Raw genomic sequence first — 17,648 nt, forward strand, 5'->3', positions numbered from 1 at the left:
GCTGCATAGAGATGAACCAAAGAGGTCAACAGCAGCTATGTTCTCTTTATGCAAACATTAACTTACTATTCTTACTCTGGATATAATTTCCACTACATGAGAGAATAAATAAGCATTTCTGATCGCTCATGTACCGGATCTTCTAAAAGGTAACCTGAATGCTTGCTAAGACTAAAATAAATCTGTCAATGGATTTTGGGGAATTAATATGCAATAAAAGAGTGCTTAAAAGGTGCTACCTGGCCGATCGCGAGGTCAGGAGATCAAGACCATCCTGGCTAACACGGTGAAACACCGTCTCTACTGAAAATACAAAAAATTAGCTGGGCGTGGTGGCGGGCGCCTGTAGTCCCAGCTACTCGGGAGGCTGAGGCAGGGGAATGGCATGAACCCGGGAGGCGGAGCTTGCAGTAAGCCGAGATTGCACCACTGCACTCCAGCCTGGACGACAGAGCGAGACTCTGTCTCCAAAAAAAAAAAAAAAAGGTGCTATCTTGGAAAAATCTGTCAGCCCCAGAAGCTTCTTTGCACCCAATCTACATACAAACTCAAATAAGGTAAATGAACTACTTGCACTACTTGACAGGCAAGATTTGTTCAAGGTAGATATCAAATAAATGAACAAAAATATGCCTGCATAAGAACTAAAAACAGAGGAAATGCAGTTTACAAATGCTATTAATTTCTAATTTATTTAATATTCTTTATTTCAAAGTACAATATACCTCACTATAAAGATAAACCAGAGACATAAGCATATTAGCATATGTTGAATAAAATGATTTTAAAAATCACTCATTGTGGGCTGGGCGTGGTGGCTCATGCCTGTAATCCCAGCACTTTGGGAGGCTGAGGTGGGTGGATTACCTGAGGTCAGGAGGTCCAGGCCAGCCTGGCCAACATGGTGAAACCCCATTTCTACTAAAAATACAAAAATTAGCCAGGTGTGGTGGTGGACACCTGTAATCTCAGTTACTTGGGAGTGTGAGGCAGGAGAATCACTTGAACCCAGGAGGCAGAGGTTGCAGTGAGCCGAGTTTGCACCACTGCACTCCAGCCTGGGCAACAAGAGCGAAACTCCATCTCAAAAAAAAAAAAAAAAAATTATTCATTGTGCCTATTTTTTGTCTAAATTTAAGTAAATTGAATGCAAACAGCATAATAAAATGTTTACACAGCAAGAAGTAGATGCACTTTTATTTGCTGGAGAAATAAAATGATGCACTAATATTTAATATAAAACTGTTATGCAAATTAAGAAAAAGCTATATATAGATTAGGTCATTTTTCATCAACTGTCACAAATAAGACTCAGATGTTAGGAACAGACTGTTTTGCCAATAAAAGAAGTCGACTTATTCTATCTCATAGGCTTTGCAAAGATTCTATTTTACATTAATATATTCAACATATATTTGTTGAGCACCTATTGAGTACTAGGCTCTGTTCTAGACAGTTGGAATACAACAGTAAGTTAAATAGAGGTGATGTAAAACCTAGGATGATTTTATTTTCCTCTAGACAAGTTTGCTTTTAGTGGGTAGACAGGCTGGGCCACTTACAGTTCTAAGAAGATAACAAGATTATTTGAACTTCAGGCAGGGCATGGTGGCTCATGCTTGTAATTGCAGTGCTTTGGGAGGCTGAGGGGGGCTGATGACTTGAGGTCAGGAATTCGAGACCAGCCTGGCCAACATGGTGAAACACTGTCTCTACTAAAACTACAAAAACTAGCCAGGTGTGGTGGTGCATGAGTGTAATCCCACCTACTTGGGAGGCTGAGACATGAGAATCACTTGAACCCAGGAGCTGGAGGTTGCAGTGAGCTGAGATCACACCACTGCACTCCAGTTTGGGTGACAGAGCGAGACTCTGTCTCAAAAAAAAAAAAAAAAAAAAAGATTATTTAAACTTGAGCTTCAGTACCCGTGAAAGTTGATTTATATCTAGTTCATCACATCTTTTAAAGTGTAGCCCTTTAGAGTTCAAATTCAAAGCCTGCAGGTTTATCAGGGCCTATCCTTGGCCAGTCTCTGTTCTTTGGGTTTCCTGTATAACTTAGATCTTGGTCCTATAATTCTTTTACTCTCTTTAAACATATATACAAATACTCATATATACATATACTCACCTTTAAACATATATTTAAAAATTTATCGGCTGGGCACGGTGGCTCACGCCTGTAATCCCAGCACTTTGGGAGGCTGAGGTAGGCGGATCACCAGGTCAGGAGTTCAAGGCCAGCTTGACCAACACGGTGAAACCCTGTCTCTAATAAAAATACAAAAAAAAAAAAAAAAAATAGCCAGGTGTGGTAGCGGGTGCCTGTAATCCCAGCTACTGGGGAGGCTGAGGCAGGAGAAACACTTGAACCCAGGAAGCAGAGGTTGCAGTGAGTTGAGACCACACCACTGCACTCCAGCCTGGGTGACAGAGCGAGACTCTGTCTCAAGAAAAAAAAAATTATAATAATAAAAAATTTATCCACTCTTTTAAGAAACTTTCATGGGAGAGTTGGTCTAAATTGCCTAGTCATCATTCTTGGAAATGAAATGATCAGTGGTTTTCAATCATTCTATAACACTGTACTGAAATCAATTGTGGGAAATGTTCCTCATAATTTGTTAAGACTAGCTAAAGCATATAAATTGAAAATTATTACATTTCAAAAATAAATCAGAGTAAGAATAATGATATCGCTAATTACAATAGCAGCAATCATTTATTGAATACCTTGCATTTACTAGGTACTGAGCTGAAAATTGTACAAGTAATTTCATTAATCCTCAAAACAGTCTTATGAGATGGGTACTATTATTATCACTCCCATTTACAGTTGAATGACTGAGGTTTAAAAGTTAAGAAATTTGCCAAATATCACACAGCTAGTAATATTGTACTAGACATTCAAACCTAGCTGTTTTACTCTGAAGAGGCCCTATTTCCTATCATAGGAATGAAGGATTTAATGAAAGATTTTATTCTTATAACAAAATCGGTTTCAATCACTTACATATTCCTGAATATTAAAGAAAAGATTGGACTTAAAGTTAGTATGTTTGGTATTACACCTGACACTGGGCATACCATAGGAGTTATGTCCTGCATCTAAATATGTGTATCACAATGAAAGGAAAGGCTTTTTTTTTTTTTTGAGACGGAGTCTCGCTCTGTTGCCCAGGCTGGAGGGCAGTGGCACCATCTCGGCTCGCTGCAAGCTCTGCCTCAGGGGTTCACGCCATTCTCCTGCCTCAGCCTCCTGAGTAGCTGGGACTACAGGCACCTGCCACCACATCCAGCTAATTTTTTGTATTTTTAGTAGAGACCGGGTTTCACCGTGTTAGCCAGGATGGTCTCGATCTCCTGACCTCGTGATCCGCCCACCTTGGCCTCCCAAAGTGCTGGGATTATAGGCGTGAGCCACTGCGCCTGGCTGGAAAGGCTTTCTTTTTAAGAGACAGGGTCTCGCTCTGTAACACAGGCTGGAGTGCGGTGGGACAATCATAGCTCACTGCAGCCTTAAACTCCTGGGCTCAAGTAGTCTTCCTACCTCAACTTCCTGAGTAGCTAGGACTATAGGTGTACACCCCCACACCCAGCTAATTAAAATAATTTTTTTTTAAAGAAATGGGGTCTTGGCCGGGCACTGTGGCTCATGTCTGTAATCCTAGCACTTTGGGAGGCCAAAGCAGGTGGATCACTTGAGGTTAGGAGTTCAAGACCTCCCTGGCCAACATGGTGAAACCCCGTCTCTACTAAAAATACAAAAATTAGCTGGGCGGTAGTGGCACACGCCTATAATCCCAGCTACTTGGGAAGCTGAGGCAGGAGAATCACTTGAGCCTGGGAGGCAGAGGTTGTGGCGAGCCAAGATTGTGCCACTGTACTCCAGCCTGAGCGACAGACTGAGACTCCATCTCAAAAAAAAAAAAAAACAAAAAAACCGGGGTCTTGCTTTGTTGCCCAGGCTGGTCTTAAACGCCTGGCCTCAAGTGATCCCCCTGCCTCCCTCTCCCAATGTGCTGGGATTACAGGCATAAACTGGCCAGAAAGGCAGACTATTAACTGCTGAACTAATTAATGAATGAATTCGAGAAACTATTAAGAAATGCCTGGCCGGGCGCGGTGGCTCACGCTTGTAATCCCAGCATTTTGGGAGGCCGAGGCGGGCGAATCACGAGGTCAGGAGATCGAGACCACGGTGAAACTCCGTCTCTACTAAAAAAATACAAAAAATTAGCCGGGCGTGGTGGCGGGCGCCTGTAGTCCCAGCTACTCGGAGAGGCTGAGGCAGGAGAATGGCGTGAACCCAGGAGGCGGAGTTTACAGTGAGCCGAGATCGCGCCACTGCACTCCAGCCAGGGCGGCAGAGCGAGACTCCGTCTCAAAAAAAAAAAAAAAAGAAATGCCCTTTTTACTTACATGCATAAACTGGTTTTAGGCAGGCACGACTACAAGTAAATAACAGAATATGTCTCCTGGCTTAGTAGAGCCATTTGATGGCTTGGTTTTTGGGTGAAGTTGCTCTACACACATATATTTATCCAGATTAGAAACTGCAAATACAATACAGTATATTGGCTGTATTAGCAATGCCATCTAGTGGCAGCCAAATATAGATATATTTTGAAAAAAGTTCTAGAAGAATGGTTCTTAACATTTCACAGTCTTTGGAGAATCTGATGAATACTATAGGTTCTTTCTTGCTAGAAAAAAAGCTTATTTGCAATGATACATAACAAGTACAGTGCTTTGGGAAATTAACAGGCCTCCTGAAACCCACTTTTTAACTATTAAAATTAATAGAACAAAGCAAGTAACCTAGTAACCCAACCAACTCTCCGTAAGCCATGGGCGGAAAAAATTTATTTACTTCCCCTTCATCTCCTCCTTTCTGGTTAGCAACCACTATTCTTGCATAAACAGTATCTTAACTTGTCCCTCTGGGCTAGGTACTTGGTCTCTGCAAATTACTCGATTTACACTTTACTCAAATCAATTTACAAAACTTGATGGTTAGTAATTTTTCCCTGATGATTTTCATTAAACTTAATGATCAAATAAACACTAACTTTTATTTGTAACATTTAAAGAAGTGATGAGGACTTCTAAGACATCTTAATTTCAAGTTATAACCTTTCAGTTATATCTAAAAATATTGCCAGGCATGCTGGCTCACGCCTGTAATCCCAGTACTTTGGGAGGCTGAGGCGGGTGGATCACCTGAGGCCAGGAGTTTAAGACCAGCCTGGCCAACATGGCAAAATCCTGTCTCTACTAAAAATACAAAAATTAGCTGGGTGTGGTGGTGCACACCTATAATTCCAGCTACTTGGGAAGCTGAGGCACTAGACTTGCTTGAACCCGGGAGGTGGTGGTTGCAGTGAGCTGAGATCACAGCACTGCACTCCAGCCTGGGTGTCAGAGAGAGATGCTATCTCAATAAATAAATAAAAATATAAATGAAATTGTTTACGGATAAATTTAAGACAAATTCTCCATTTTAAAGCCAAACATGTAGGTATCTAATATTTTAGGAAATTTAGTAAGTCTTTTAGGTGACTAGTATACAACCAATTATAACTTACTAAATGATACTTCCAAAAAAGATACCTTCCACACTCTAGGAATCATTCATTCTAAACACAAATTTCAAAAACCTAATTGGGAAATTTTGCCTATTCAGAAAAAAATTTCACATTTCACTTTTAAGCTACAATTTCCAGTAAAGAGAGTCATAATAAATAATGAATTACATTTTTTCTGTTAAAATTAGTTTCTTTTTCACCACAAACTATTATCAAAAGGAGGCCCATATTTTTCACCAGACTACTCTCCCAATATGATCATTTATTCTTTTTGTTGAGGGTTAGTTATATGGGTATATGGCAGAGGTGTCTGTTTCATCAGCACATAATAGAACACAAGAATGTCACATTTCCCTAAGTGAGGATTATGTTAAATCTGGAAAATGAAAGTAAGTGTAATTAGGACATCCTAAACACAACTGCATTTCCTACATATAGAAGAAAAGAAATGGTGACCAATAAGGATAAAATTCTGTTGATCACTAATCAGCAAGAAAATGGTATAAGCTTAAAAAAACTAACCAGAGATTATTTGAAATTGTTTCTATTAAGTAAAAACCAAGATCAGATTTTGAAACCTTTGACTCTGCTTTGCTTCTAGTTTCTTATTTTACTCTTTTCTATAATTGCCAAAGTTCACAAGTAAATAGTTTACGCTTATTAATCAAAATTTTTACACTTGTCACACTATTGGTTATTGACTAGCTTGGCTCTTGGGAGGCCTAAGAGAGATAATTCATTTAAAGTGATGCTCACAGAGACTACCACCTAGTAAACATTCAATAAATGTTAGCTGTCTATCAGTCAGAATAGGTTAGATTATGACATAATAACAAACAACACAAAGATCTCAAGCAACAACTATCACTTATGCTCACATTTCATTGGTCAAAGCAAATAATATGAGTTCAGTAAGGTAGGGATGCAAAATCTTCCCATAGGAATGGGTACCACAAAATGGCCACCAAACATGAGTAAAAATAAAAGAACTGACCAGCTAGTATTAGCATGAGTATGACAATGATGTTTGCCTTTTTTGTTGTTAGTAGTGCTTAACCTCTTGCAAACTGATTTCCACCCCAACCAGTCAATTAAAAAATAAAGACTAGTGATATCTTGTTTTCCTTTTGCTTCTCTGCAAATTATATTTTATAAATGCTCTTTCTTCTTCATTCTTTCTGTTAAACCCAAGGGATCCTAAATGGAAGTCAGGATCAAAAAGGTCTAAGAACTAAAGGTCATTTGGTCAAATGGAAATGGCATATACTAGATCTCTCTTTATATTTCTTTTATATTTAACAGATTTCTCCCCAAGCTTCTAAATATTCAATTTCTTTCCTTCCTTCTTTTCTTCTTTCTTTCATCTCTCTCTTTCCTTCTCTCTCTTTCTTTCTTTTTTTTTTTTCTGGTACAGATGGGGTCTCATTATATTGCCCTGGCAGGTCTTGAACTCCTGGTTTCAAGCAGGGGCCTTAGCCTCTCAAAGTGCTGAGATTACAGGCATGAGCCACCATGCCTGGACTTTATTTCTTTTTTAAATATTGGCTTTTTTTTTTTTTTTTTGAGACGGAATTTCTCTCTTGTTGCCCAGGCAGGAGTGCAGTGGTGGAATCTTGGCTCACTGCAACCTCCACCTCCCGGTGGAGTGATTCTCCTGCCTCAGCCTCCTGAGTAGCTGGGATTACAGGCGCCTGCCACCACGCCTGACTAATTTCTTGTATTTTTAGTAGAGATGGGGTTTTATCATGTTGGCCAGGCTGGTCTCAAATTCCTGACCTCAGGTGATCCACCTGCCTCGGCCTCCCAAAGTGCAGAGATTACAGGCGTGAGCCACCTCGCCTGGTCAAATATTGGCTTTCTAGTCACTATCATCTATAACAGTGGGTTTTGGGGGACAAAATCCAACAGATAAATGATTAAAAAAAAAAAAACCTCGGCAAACTTGGCATAGAGGGGTACTTCCTCAACCTGGTAAATAATATCTACAAAAACCTACAGCTAACATCATACTTAAGGGTGAGAAACTAGAAGCTTTCCCATTAAGGTTGAGAACAAGGCAGGATGGCCCCTTCATGACTCCTCTTCAACATTATTTTGAAAACCTAACCAATGCAATAAGACAAGAAAGGAAATAACAGGTATACAGATTGGGAAGGTAGAAAAACTGTCTTTGTTCACAGATGACATAATTATCTATGTAGAAAATCATAAGGAAGCATCAAAAAAGTCTTGGAGCTATTAAGCAATTACAGCAAGGTTGCAGGATATAAGGTTAGTAAACAACCTTAAACAAGCCAAGTTTTTTCTATATATTAGTAATTAACACTCATGTTCTATCAATAGAGTATATATTAATACTCATGATCTATCAGAAAATATATTTATATATATTTATAAATACAGCACATATATAGCATATATATAATAGAGCATATATAGAGAGAGAAAGAGAGAGAGAGAGAGCAGTTTTTTAAAAATAATTGCCAAACGGGAACAAACAAGATATCCTTCAATATGTGAATGGATACACAAACTGTTGGTACATCCATACAGAGGAATATTATTAAATAGTGATGAAAAGAAATGAGGTATCAAGCCAGAAAAAGACAAGGAAAAACCTTAAATGTATATTGCAAAGTGAAAGAGGTCAGTCAGAAAAGGATCATACCCTATAATTCCAACTATAGTGTCTTCTGGAAAAGGCAAAACTATAGAAACAGTGAAAAGATCAGTGGTTGTGAAAGGTTTGGGGGCAGGTGGGGAAGTGGAAAAAACAGGTGAAGCGCAGGGCATTTTTAAGACAGTGAAACTATTCTGTATGATACTATAGGTATATACATGACCTTATGCATTTGTCAAAACCCATAGACCTGTATAACACAGAGTAGATCCCATAAACTATGGGTTTTAGTTAATAATGTATCAATATTGGTTCCTCAATTGTAACAAATAAATTAGACTAATACAAGATGTTAATAGTAGAGGAAACTGTGTGGCGGGGAAAGGTGTATGGCAGTGGTCCCCAACCTTTTGGGCACCAGGAACCAGTTTCGTGGAAGACAAGTTTTCCACAGACCTGAGGTGGGGGATGGTTTTGGGATGAAACTGTTCCACCTCAGATTATCAGGCATTAGATTCTCATAAAGAGCATGCAAGCTAGATCCCTCGTATGTGCAGTTCACGATAAGGTTCGAGCTCCTAAGCTTCACTTGCTTGTCAGCCCACTGCTCACCCACTGCTGTGTGACCCAGTTCCTAACAGGCCAGGGACCAGTAACAGTCTGTGGCCTGGGGATTAGGGACCCCTGGTGTATTAGAACCCTCTGTTTTTTCTGCTCAATTTTTCTGTAAACCTAAAACTACACTAAACAATAAAGCCTATTATTATTATTATATTTGTTTTTGAGACAGGGTCTTGCTCTGTTTCCCAGGCTGAAGTACAGTGGTGCAATCACAGTTCACTGTGACCTTGAGCTTCTGGGCTCAAGCAATCCTCCCTCCTTAGCCTCCCAAGGAGCTAGGACCACAGGCACATGCCACCACACCCAGCTAATTTATTTATCTTTTATTTATTTATGTGTTTTTCAGAAACGGGGTCTTGCTAGGTCTGGTCTTGAACCCGGGGTCTCAAGCGATCCTCCTGCCTTGGCCTCCCAAAGCACTGAGAGCACAGGAATAAGCCACTGTGCCCAGCTCTAATAATTTTTCGTTTTGTTTTGTTTTGTAAGCGTTCTCAGTCCTTTATAAATTTCCCTTCTCTTTCCATTCAACTACGGGCACCAGCAACCTACCTGGGTAAAGTAAGGATCTCATTTAACTTGCAGCATAATTACAGTATACCTTTAAATTTCTCTTTTCATGTACTTATAATATGCAATAAATGTAAACAAGTGAACATATAACTGTTTTCTATACAGTTAATGGCATCAAAAACTACCCAGTCACTCAGTGAAAAACCAGTAACTACACAGAAAAATGTTGCAAGATCTCATTTATAGAGATAGAGATGGGAGGAGATGTAGATCAAAGGATACAAAGTAGCAAATATACAGGCAGAACAAGTCAAAAGATCCAGTGTACTCTACATACACTAGGAGGACTATAGTTAATAACAATGTATTGTATTCGGAGTTTTTGCTAAACTAGTAAATTATAGCTGTTCTTGCCATGGGGAGTAAAAACGTAAAAACGTAAAAATGGGTAACTACATGAGATAAAGAATATGTTAATTTTTTCCACAATAGTAACCATTTTACTATATATATTTGTATCTTATAACATCATGTTATCTACCTTAAATACACATAAAATATATTAAAACAAAACAAAAGGAAATCCAAGAGTTATCTTTCATTCCTCCTTCCTCCATAATAACATACCACACTCTTGATTGTACTTCTAAAATTTCTCTCAGATTTGTCCTTTTTCATCCCAAATGCTATTGCCGTTCCAAGCAATCTTTTAAAACATCAAAGATCTATACCATCTTTTGTCTTCATTTTGCTTGACTTCTCTCTACAAGTTCTCTTTATAAATACTCCTTGCTATCCATTCTTCCTACTACCTCCTGGGAAGCTTGTGTCTCTCATAAGGATAATCCTAACTGCTCCTCTTCTCTTCCACCTTCAATCCATCTCCCACACTATAGTCACGATTATATATTCATAAATTGCAGATCTGGCTGTTTTACATATACTTAATTTTAGGGCATTTAAAATAATTTTTTTTTTGAGACAAGGTCTCACTTTGTCACCCAGGTTGGAGTGCATGGTGCAGTCATAGCTCACTGCAGCCCCTATTTCCTGGGCTCAAGCCATCCTCTTGCTTCAGCCTCCTGAGTAGCTGAGACTAACAGTCCTGTACCACCACACCCGACTAATTTTTGTATTTTTTGTGGAGATGTGTTGCCCAGGCTGGACTCGAACTCCTAGGCTCAAGTGATCAGCCCGCCTTGGCTTCTCAAAATGCTTGAATTACAGGCATGAGCCATAATTTGAATCTCTTTTGACATTCAGCAGAATCTGCTATCTGGGTTGCTTTTCAGAGGCTTCCAAATTAATTAAATGCTGCAAATGAGTTTCTTAATCTGTTTTTCCCAAGGAATATGAGGACAGGTCTAAACATGAACAGAAAAGTATCCTGTAACCTGTAATTCCTTCTTTTCCTCTCTCCCTCAACCTCTACTAGTGAATGTAGTGTTATTCTACTACGAATGCAGTTATTAGAAAAACAGTGATATGAGTTAATTCCCTAGGATTTATGTCCCTGTTTGAGTTAAATCACCAAGCAAACATGAACAAAATTCTAAAGTTCCAAGTTTTAAACTCCCATAAACTTGGAGAAATGATATATTATAGATTAATTCCCAAAGCATTCGTCAGATCATTAATTCAGTACCCTTCTGAGCCAAGCAGACAATCATTCCTTAATACTTATCCTAGTTGCTTCAGAGATGAATTCATTATAGCACAGAAATTGCAAGTGCTTGTAGTGATGAATTTTATTCAGCAATGGGTACTGCTTGACACCCTTTCACCTGTTTTTCCCCAATGAAGATCAAACTGCTTTCAAATATGGAAGTGTTTTCAATTTATCATCTAGGGACAGGAACAGCATGAACAAGCAAGGCACATGGGGCACAAAATTTAAGGAGGCACTTACTCATCCATTCTGTATCTGCATGACCCTGAGAGTGCCTATTTACATTTTGTGCCCTCAGTATCTAACTCAACCTCTCCCTAGTTCTAGCTCTGACATTATTCCAGTATATTTGTGAATGTTCAAAGGAAAATTGATCTTCATTCTCTCTTATTTCTTTTTCTTTTCTTTTCTTTTTTTTTCAGACAGAGTCTTGCTCTGTCATCCAGGCTGGAGTGCAGTGGCGTGATCTCGGCTCACTGCAAGCTCCACCTCCCAGGTTCACACCATTCTCCTGCCTCAGCCTCCCGAGGGGCTGGGACTACAGGCGCCTGTCACCATGCCTGGCTAATTTTTTTTTGTATATTTAGTAGAGACGGGGTTTCACCATGTTAGCCAGGATGGTCTCGATCTCCTGACCTTGTGATCCGCCTGCCTCGGCCTCCCAAAGTGCTGGGATTACAGGTGTGAGCCACTGCGCCTGGCCATTCTCTCTTATTTCAACTAGTAAAAGAATATTTTTCAGAAGGGGCATTTTTTTTTTTTTTTTTTTTGAGACAGTCTTGCTCTGTCGCCCAGGCTGGAGTGCAGTGGCGCCATCTCTGCTCACTGCAAGCTCCGCCTCCCGGGTTCACGCCATTCTCCTGCCTCCAGCCTCCCAAGTAGCTGGGACTACAGGCGCCCGCCACCACGTCCAGCTAATTTTTTGTATTTTTAGTAGAGACAGGGTTTCACCATGTTAGCCAGGATGGTCTCGATCTCCAGACTTCATGATCAGCCCGCCTTGGCCTCCCAAAGTGCTGGGATTACAGGCGTGAGCCACCACACCCAGCCCAGAAAGGGCACTTTTTATACTTTGGTTCAAAGGGCTCAAGAAAGCATTTAGTTCTACATGTTAATACTCCATCAATTACATTCAATAAGAATACCAAAATAAATATCCAAGTGTGTATATGATGTTAGAGGATGTAAGGGAAGACATCATTTCTCACATGGAATTTTGTATATTTAAATGGACTTCATTTATTAAAATAACAATTGCTTAAGCAATTAAATCTAGAAGGAAAAGAAAAACCTTCCATGCTAAACTAATTTAAATAAACAACCTTATTTGCTGAACTGGGGTTTTCTCTTTGCTTTTTAAATACTAACCCCAAAGGAAAAACAAAACAGAACTCTAAGTCAAATTTAAAGCACTGATTGGAGGATCAGAATGCTTACAAAACACAAAGGTAATTAAAACAAATCTTAGAATTTTTACTTCTGAGGTAAAAGCACCAATAAAAAGACAGGAAATCTCATTTTTGCTTATTAAAATAAAATTATTCTTACCAGATAAAGCAGAAAGGTGTGCAGCCCTGTTCCAAGCCCAACAGAAGACAAAATTCCTAAGCCTATCCAGTAGGCATACAAAAGAAACTGTTTCTCTATACGTTGCACATACTGAAAAAAAGGGATGAGGTGAAAAACGTGAATTCTTTATACAGAAATGCAGTATTTATAAACCATCATCAAAATTAAATAAATCAACTAAAATAAGTTTCAAATAGGAAAAAACTAATAAGATTAAAAACCCATTGAAGAGGCCTAATTTCTTTAATATACAATGGCAAAGATGACAAAAAAATTAATCTAACTGGAATAAAGGTCTTATTTCTAAAGCTTTAATAAAAGCTTTGTTTCTAAACCTTTAAAATCCTACTATTTACAGGACACAGGAAAAAGCAAATTACGAATAAGATAATTTTGAGGATAATTTTAGATATATTTAAAATAAATGCATTTAGAACTGTAAAAACTTCTCTGTGATTGGCAGTAAACTGCTTTAAAATACCATTCTAGAACCATTTCCTGTTAAAATACATTAATGTTTTGCTATTTTAACAAAAGAGGTTAACAAAGCATCCTATTTTCCCATCAGTAATGTTGTACATGTAGACTACAGGCAAATGAACCTGTCTTTTTATACAAATAAAACGTAATCATCAACCTTGGATGAGAGGCCTACCTATTTGGATGCGTCACAAAAGTATGTTAGAGAAAATAAGAAAACTTTGGCAGTGATTAACAGATTCATGCTGCTGTGACTGAAAACCTTCAGGAAAGTTACATTTAAATCTTTGAAGGTAGGGCCAGGCAGACTGGCCTATAATCCCAGCATTTTTGGAGGCCAAGGCAGGCAGATTACCTGAGGTCAGGAGTTTGAGACCAGCCTGGGCAACATGGCGAAACCCCATCTCTACAAAAATACAAAAAAAATTAGCTGGGTGTGGTGGCGGGCACCTGTAATCCCAGCTACTTGGGAGGCTACAGCAGGAGAATTGCTCGAACCCAGGAGGCAGAGGTTGCAGTGAGCTCAGATCGCACTACTGCACTCCAACCTGGGTGACAGAGCGAGACTCTGTCTTTAAAAAAAAAAAATCTTTGAAGGTAAAAGGAATCACATACACCAAATATAAATGCTCAGCAGCCATAAAACATCACAAGAATACTTTTAGTGTATGTCTTTAAAAGTAAAACATTTGAGATACTAGTTATGAGATAACGTTGAGGGTAGAAATTCTATAAAACCCACATTCGTCCCATGTGAAACTGAGATTAGAGAATCAGAGAATGTGCAAGACTAGAAACAGAATTGCTCGACCTCTCACCTGTTGATGCGCTCCTTCAACATAATACGTAGCTATAAGCACAGCAAGCAGCAGTAAAAAAGACACCACAATGCTTTGACGATGCCATAATCTTAAAAACAAATAAAAAAAAATAAAGAAAATATCTCACAGTCTCACTTTCAGCATTCATCATTCTCAAAACAATTTCTTGCTGAAGCAGTTAGGTTACCTAGCTCAGCTGGGCTGAGCTCTTTTCCTTACACATCATGGCCTCTTGGAGGAACAGAAGGGGGTCAAGGGAAGATACACAGGCAGAGAACCCAAGTTCTTACCATAACCCCCATTGTAGCCTTTTCCTTATCCAAAGCCTGATCTTATTAAACCTCAACTTATAATATGGAGAAGCATTATAGTATAATAGAAAGAGCACTGGCCTTCAAGTCAGAGGACCTGGGTGAGAGACCCCTCATGTTGCACTTTCGGCCAGACACTTAACCAATCTGATTCTGTTTCTTGTTTTTAAAATCTTTATTTACTTATTTTTATTTTTTTTTGAGATGCAGTCTTACTCTGTTGCTGGAGTGCAGTGGTGCAACCTCAGCTCACTGCAAGCTCCACCTCCTGGGTTCAAGCTATTCTCCTGCCTCAGCCTCCCAAATTGCTAGGACTACAGGTGTGTGCCACCATGCCTGGCTAATTTTTGTATTTTTAGTAGAGACGGGGTTTCACTATGTTGGCCAGGCTGGTCTTGAACTCCTGTCTTAGTGATCTGCCTGCCTCAGCCCCTCAAAGTACTGGGATTACAGCCGTGAGCCACCATGCCCGGCCTTTGTTTCTTTTCTTCAGAGACAGGGTCTTGCTCTGTCCCCCAGGCTGGAGTACAGTGGCATGATCTTGGCTCACTGCAACTTCCACCTCCTGGATTCAAGCTATTCTCCTGCCTCAGCCTCCCAAGTTGCTAGGACTACAGGCACATGCCACCACGCCCGGCTAATTTTTGTATTTTTAGTAGAGATGGGGTTTCACCATGTTGGCCAGGCTGGTCTCGAATTCCTGACCTCAGGTGATCCACCTGCCTCCCAAAGTGCTGGGATTATAGGCGTGAGCCACCACGCCTGGCCTAAAATGTTTATAATGATATACTTGTTTTACCTTCTTTATGGAGTTGCTCTAAGGATCAAAATCAGCTGAAAATGTTGCAAAATACTTTATAAACTCTTAGTACAATAAAAATGTTAACATAATAGTACAGATAATAACTTGGGGCATGCCAGAGGATAAGGCATGTAAAAGTTCAACTTGTTCTTTTTTTTTTTTTGAGATGGAGTCTTGCTCTGTCGCCCAGGCTGGAGTGCAGTGGCGCAATCTCGGCTCACTGCAAGCTCCGCCTCCTGGGTTCATGCCATTCTCCTGCCTCAGCCTCTCCGAGTAGCTGGGACTACAGGTGCCCGCCACCACACCCGGCTAATTTTTTGTATTTTTAGTAGAGACGGGGTTTCACCGTGGTCTCGATCTGCTGACCTCGTGATCCGCCCGCCTCGGCCTCCCAAAGTGCTGGGATTACAAGCGTGAGCCACCGCACCCGGCCTCAACTTGTTCTTTATGGTACTTGAAACAGGGCTTACAAGTACTAAATTTAAAGACAGAACACATTTCCATGGCAGAGTCCTTTTTCATTGGCTCAAACTATCAGTAAAACTGCCACGTATGCTGAACCTTGTCCTGCTAAAGAATCAGTGTATCAAATTACACAGACCTGATTTCTCCTGATGGTAAAATCAGGAGAGAAAATAAAAATCATATTTTTCAGTGTTCTCCATTCCTGATTCAACATGAAAAAACAGTGGACAACCGTGATAATCCAGTAAGCAAACAGCAAATAGCAATGTCTTTCCCTAATCTATTTTTCTTCAACCTAAAGAAAGGAGAATAAATATGTTCCTATGGTAATATTCTAAAGGTAGTTAATCCATTTTGATGGAATAGAGGGCAGAAAGTAAGAGATTACTGAGGATTTTTTAAATGAGTAAATGAGGTATATGTAAAAGATAGTGGGAGAAGACTCTTTACTTTGAGGTCCATTCCTTCAAGATTACAAGGATTTCCAGAGAAAAATACTGCAAGGTAATGAGCGGCTGTCTCCACAGGACAATATTCTGCCTTTCTTCCCGCTCCCTCCTCTTCTTTTCATTCACTGAAGAGGGGTCTGAAAAACAATAGTGCAGAGATTAAAACAGAATTTCTAACATTTATGCTTATTCTCTTCAATCACTTTAGATGAAAAGAGTTTTGTTTATCTCCCAAATAACAACTAATAGCAAGTTCTAGAGTCTTGTGAAAAATGGCAACTAGTAGTACCTATAATCTCAGCACTTTGGGAGGCTGAGGAGGGTGGATCACTTGAGGTCAGTAGTTCAAGACCAGCCTGGCCAACATGGTGGAACTCTGTCTCTACTAATAATACAAAAATTAGCTGGGCATGGTGGTACAAGCCTGTAATCCCAGCTACTCGGGAGGCTGAAGCACAAGAATCCCTTGAACCTGGGAGGCAGAGTTTGCAGCGAACTGAGATTGTGCCACTGAAGACCAGCCTGGGTAACAGAGTGAAAGAGACTCTGTCTCAAAAAAAAAAAAAAAAAAAAAAAGGCAACTAGTCCAAACTCAGCATAGAAAGGAGATGAATGACAGTAGTTCCCCCTTATCCACAGTTTTAGTAACACATGGTCAACTATGGTCTGAAAATATTAAATGGAAAATTCTGAAAATAAGCAATTCGTAAGTTTTATTGTTTTAAATTTATCTTTTTTTTTTTAAGAGACAGGGTCTCCATTCTGTTGCCCAGGTGGAATGCAGTAGCATAATCACAGCTCACTTTAAACTCCAACTCCTGGGGTCAAGGGATCCTCCCACCTCAGCCTCCCAAGCAGCTAGGACTACAGGTGTGTTCCATCGCACCCAGCTAATATTTTTGTTTTTTGTGGAGACGCAGTCTCACTACGTTGCCTGGGCTCATCTGAAACTCCTGGCCTCAAATGATCCCCCCACTTTGGCCTCCCAAAGTGCTGGAATTACAGGTGTGAGCTCCTGCTGCCAAGCCCCTAAGTTTTATATTGTATGCTGTTCTGAGTAGTATAATAAAATCTCGCCAGTCCTGCTCCATCCAGCCCAAGACCTGATTCATCCCTTTGTTTAGTACATCCGCGCTGTATATGTTACCCCATTACTATATATAGAACAACACAGTGTTTTTTCCTATATCCACTAGGGGTCATGGAATGTATCCCTCATGGATAAGGGGGTTACTATATTATAGTTGCCATTTCTTAATCAGTGTTACCTAGAGAACAACTGGGGCAAAACCAACTCCCTGCCTGGATAAACATCAGAACCTCTTGTAGAGGATGTCCTAAAGAAATGGTACTGAAAATTCCAGCAGTTGAATTTGGGATAGAGCTATAGATTTTGGGAAAATTACTGAAATAAGTCTAAATTGGTCCACCTTCTATGAAGGGCATTCTATCAACCTAGGATCATATTACAGAACAAAGTGGTTTAGATCGCAAAATGGTGAGGCAAACTAGTTGGTTCCAATCCTGGCTCTGCCTTCTACTAGTCATGTGATCTTGGGCAAGTTAGTTAATACTTTTGTGTCTCAGTTTTCTCTTCTGTAAAATGGGGATCACAATAGTACATACTTTTCAGGGTCATTGTAAGGATTAAATGAGCTCATATATGTAAAGTTCTCAGAAGAGTTTAACACTTAGTAAGTGTCCAATTAAGATTAGCTATTAATTGTCACCATCTATTGAAAT

General features: G+C 39.7%; 1 protein-coding gene across 4 annotated transcripts in view; it reads right to left on the minus strand.

Annotated features, from left to right (window-relative positions):
* The window catches only part of VMP1 (vacuole membrane protein 1), a 134,218-nt gene that overhangs the window by 92,524 nt on the left and 24,046 nt on the right, over positions 1-17,648 (minus strand). For 3 of the 4 annotated variants that reach the window (XM_058445165.1, XM_058445166.1, XM_032162905.2), the window contains exons 3-5: positions 15,907-16,042; positions 13,876-13,966; positions 12,557-12,667 (exon numbers count right to left, since the gene is read on the minus strand). In XM_058445165.1, the coding sequence (XP_058301148.1) occupies positions 12,557-12,667; positions 13,876-13,966; positions 15,907-16,042 (338 nt within the window). Of the gene's footprint in view, positions 1-12,556; positions 12,668-13,875; positions 13,967-15,906; positions 16,043-17,648 lie in introns of those variants that run through there. The other variant, XM_058445167.1, reaches the window with a different exon arrangement.

This window comes from Hylobates moloch, unplaced genomic scaffold (assembly GCF_009828535.3).
Source record: "Hylobates moloch isolate HMO894 unplaced genomic scaffold, HMol_V3 SCAFFOLD_10, whole genome shotgun sequence".
In the NCBI taxonomy this organism is placed as follows: Eukaryota; Metazoa; Chordata; class Mammalia; order Primates; family Hylobatidae; genus Hylobates; species Hylobates moloch.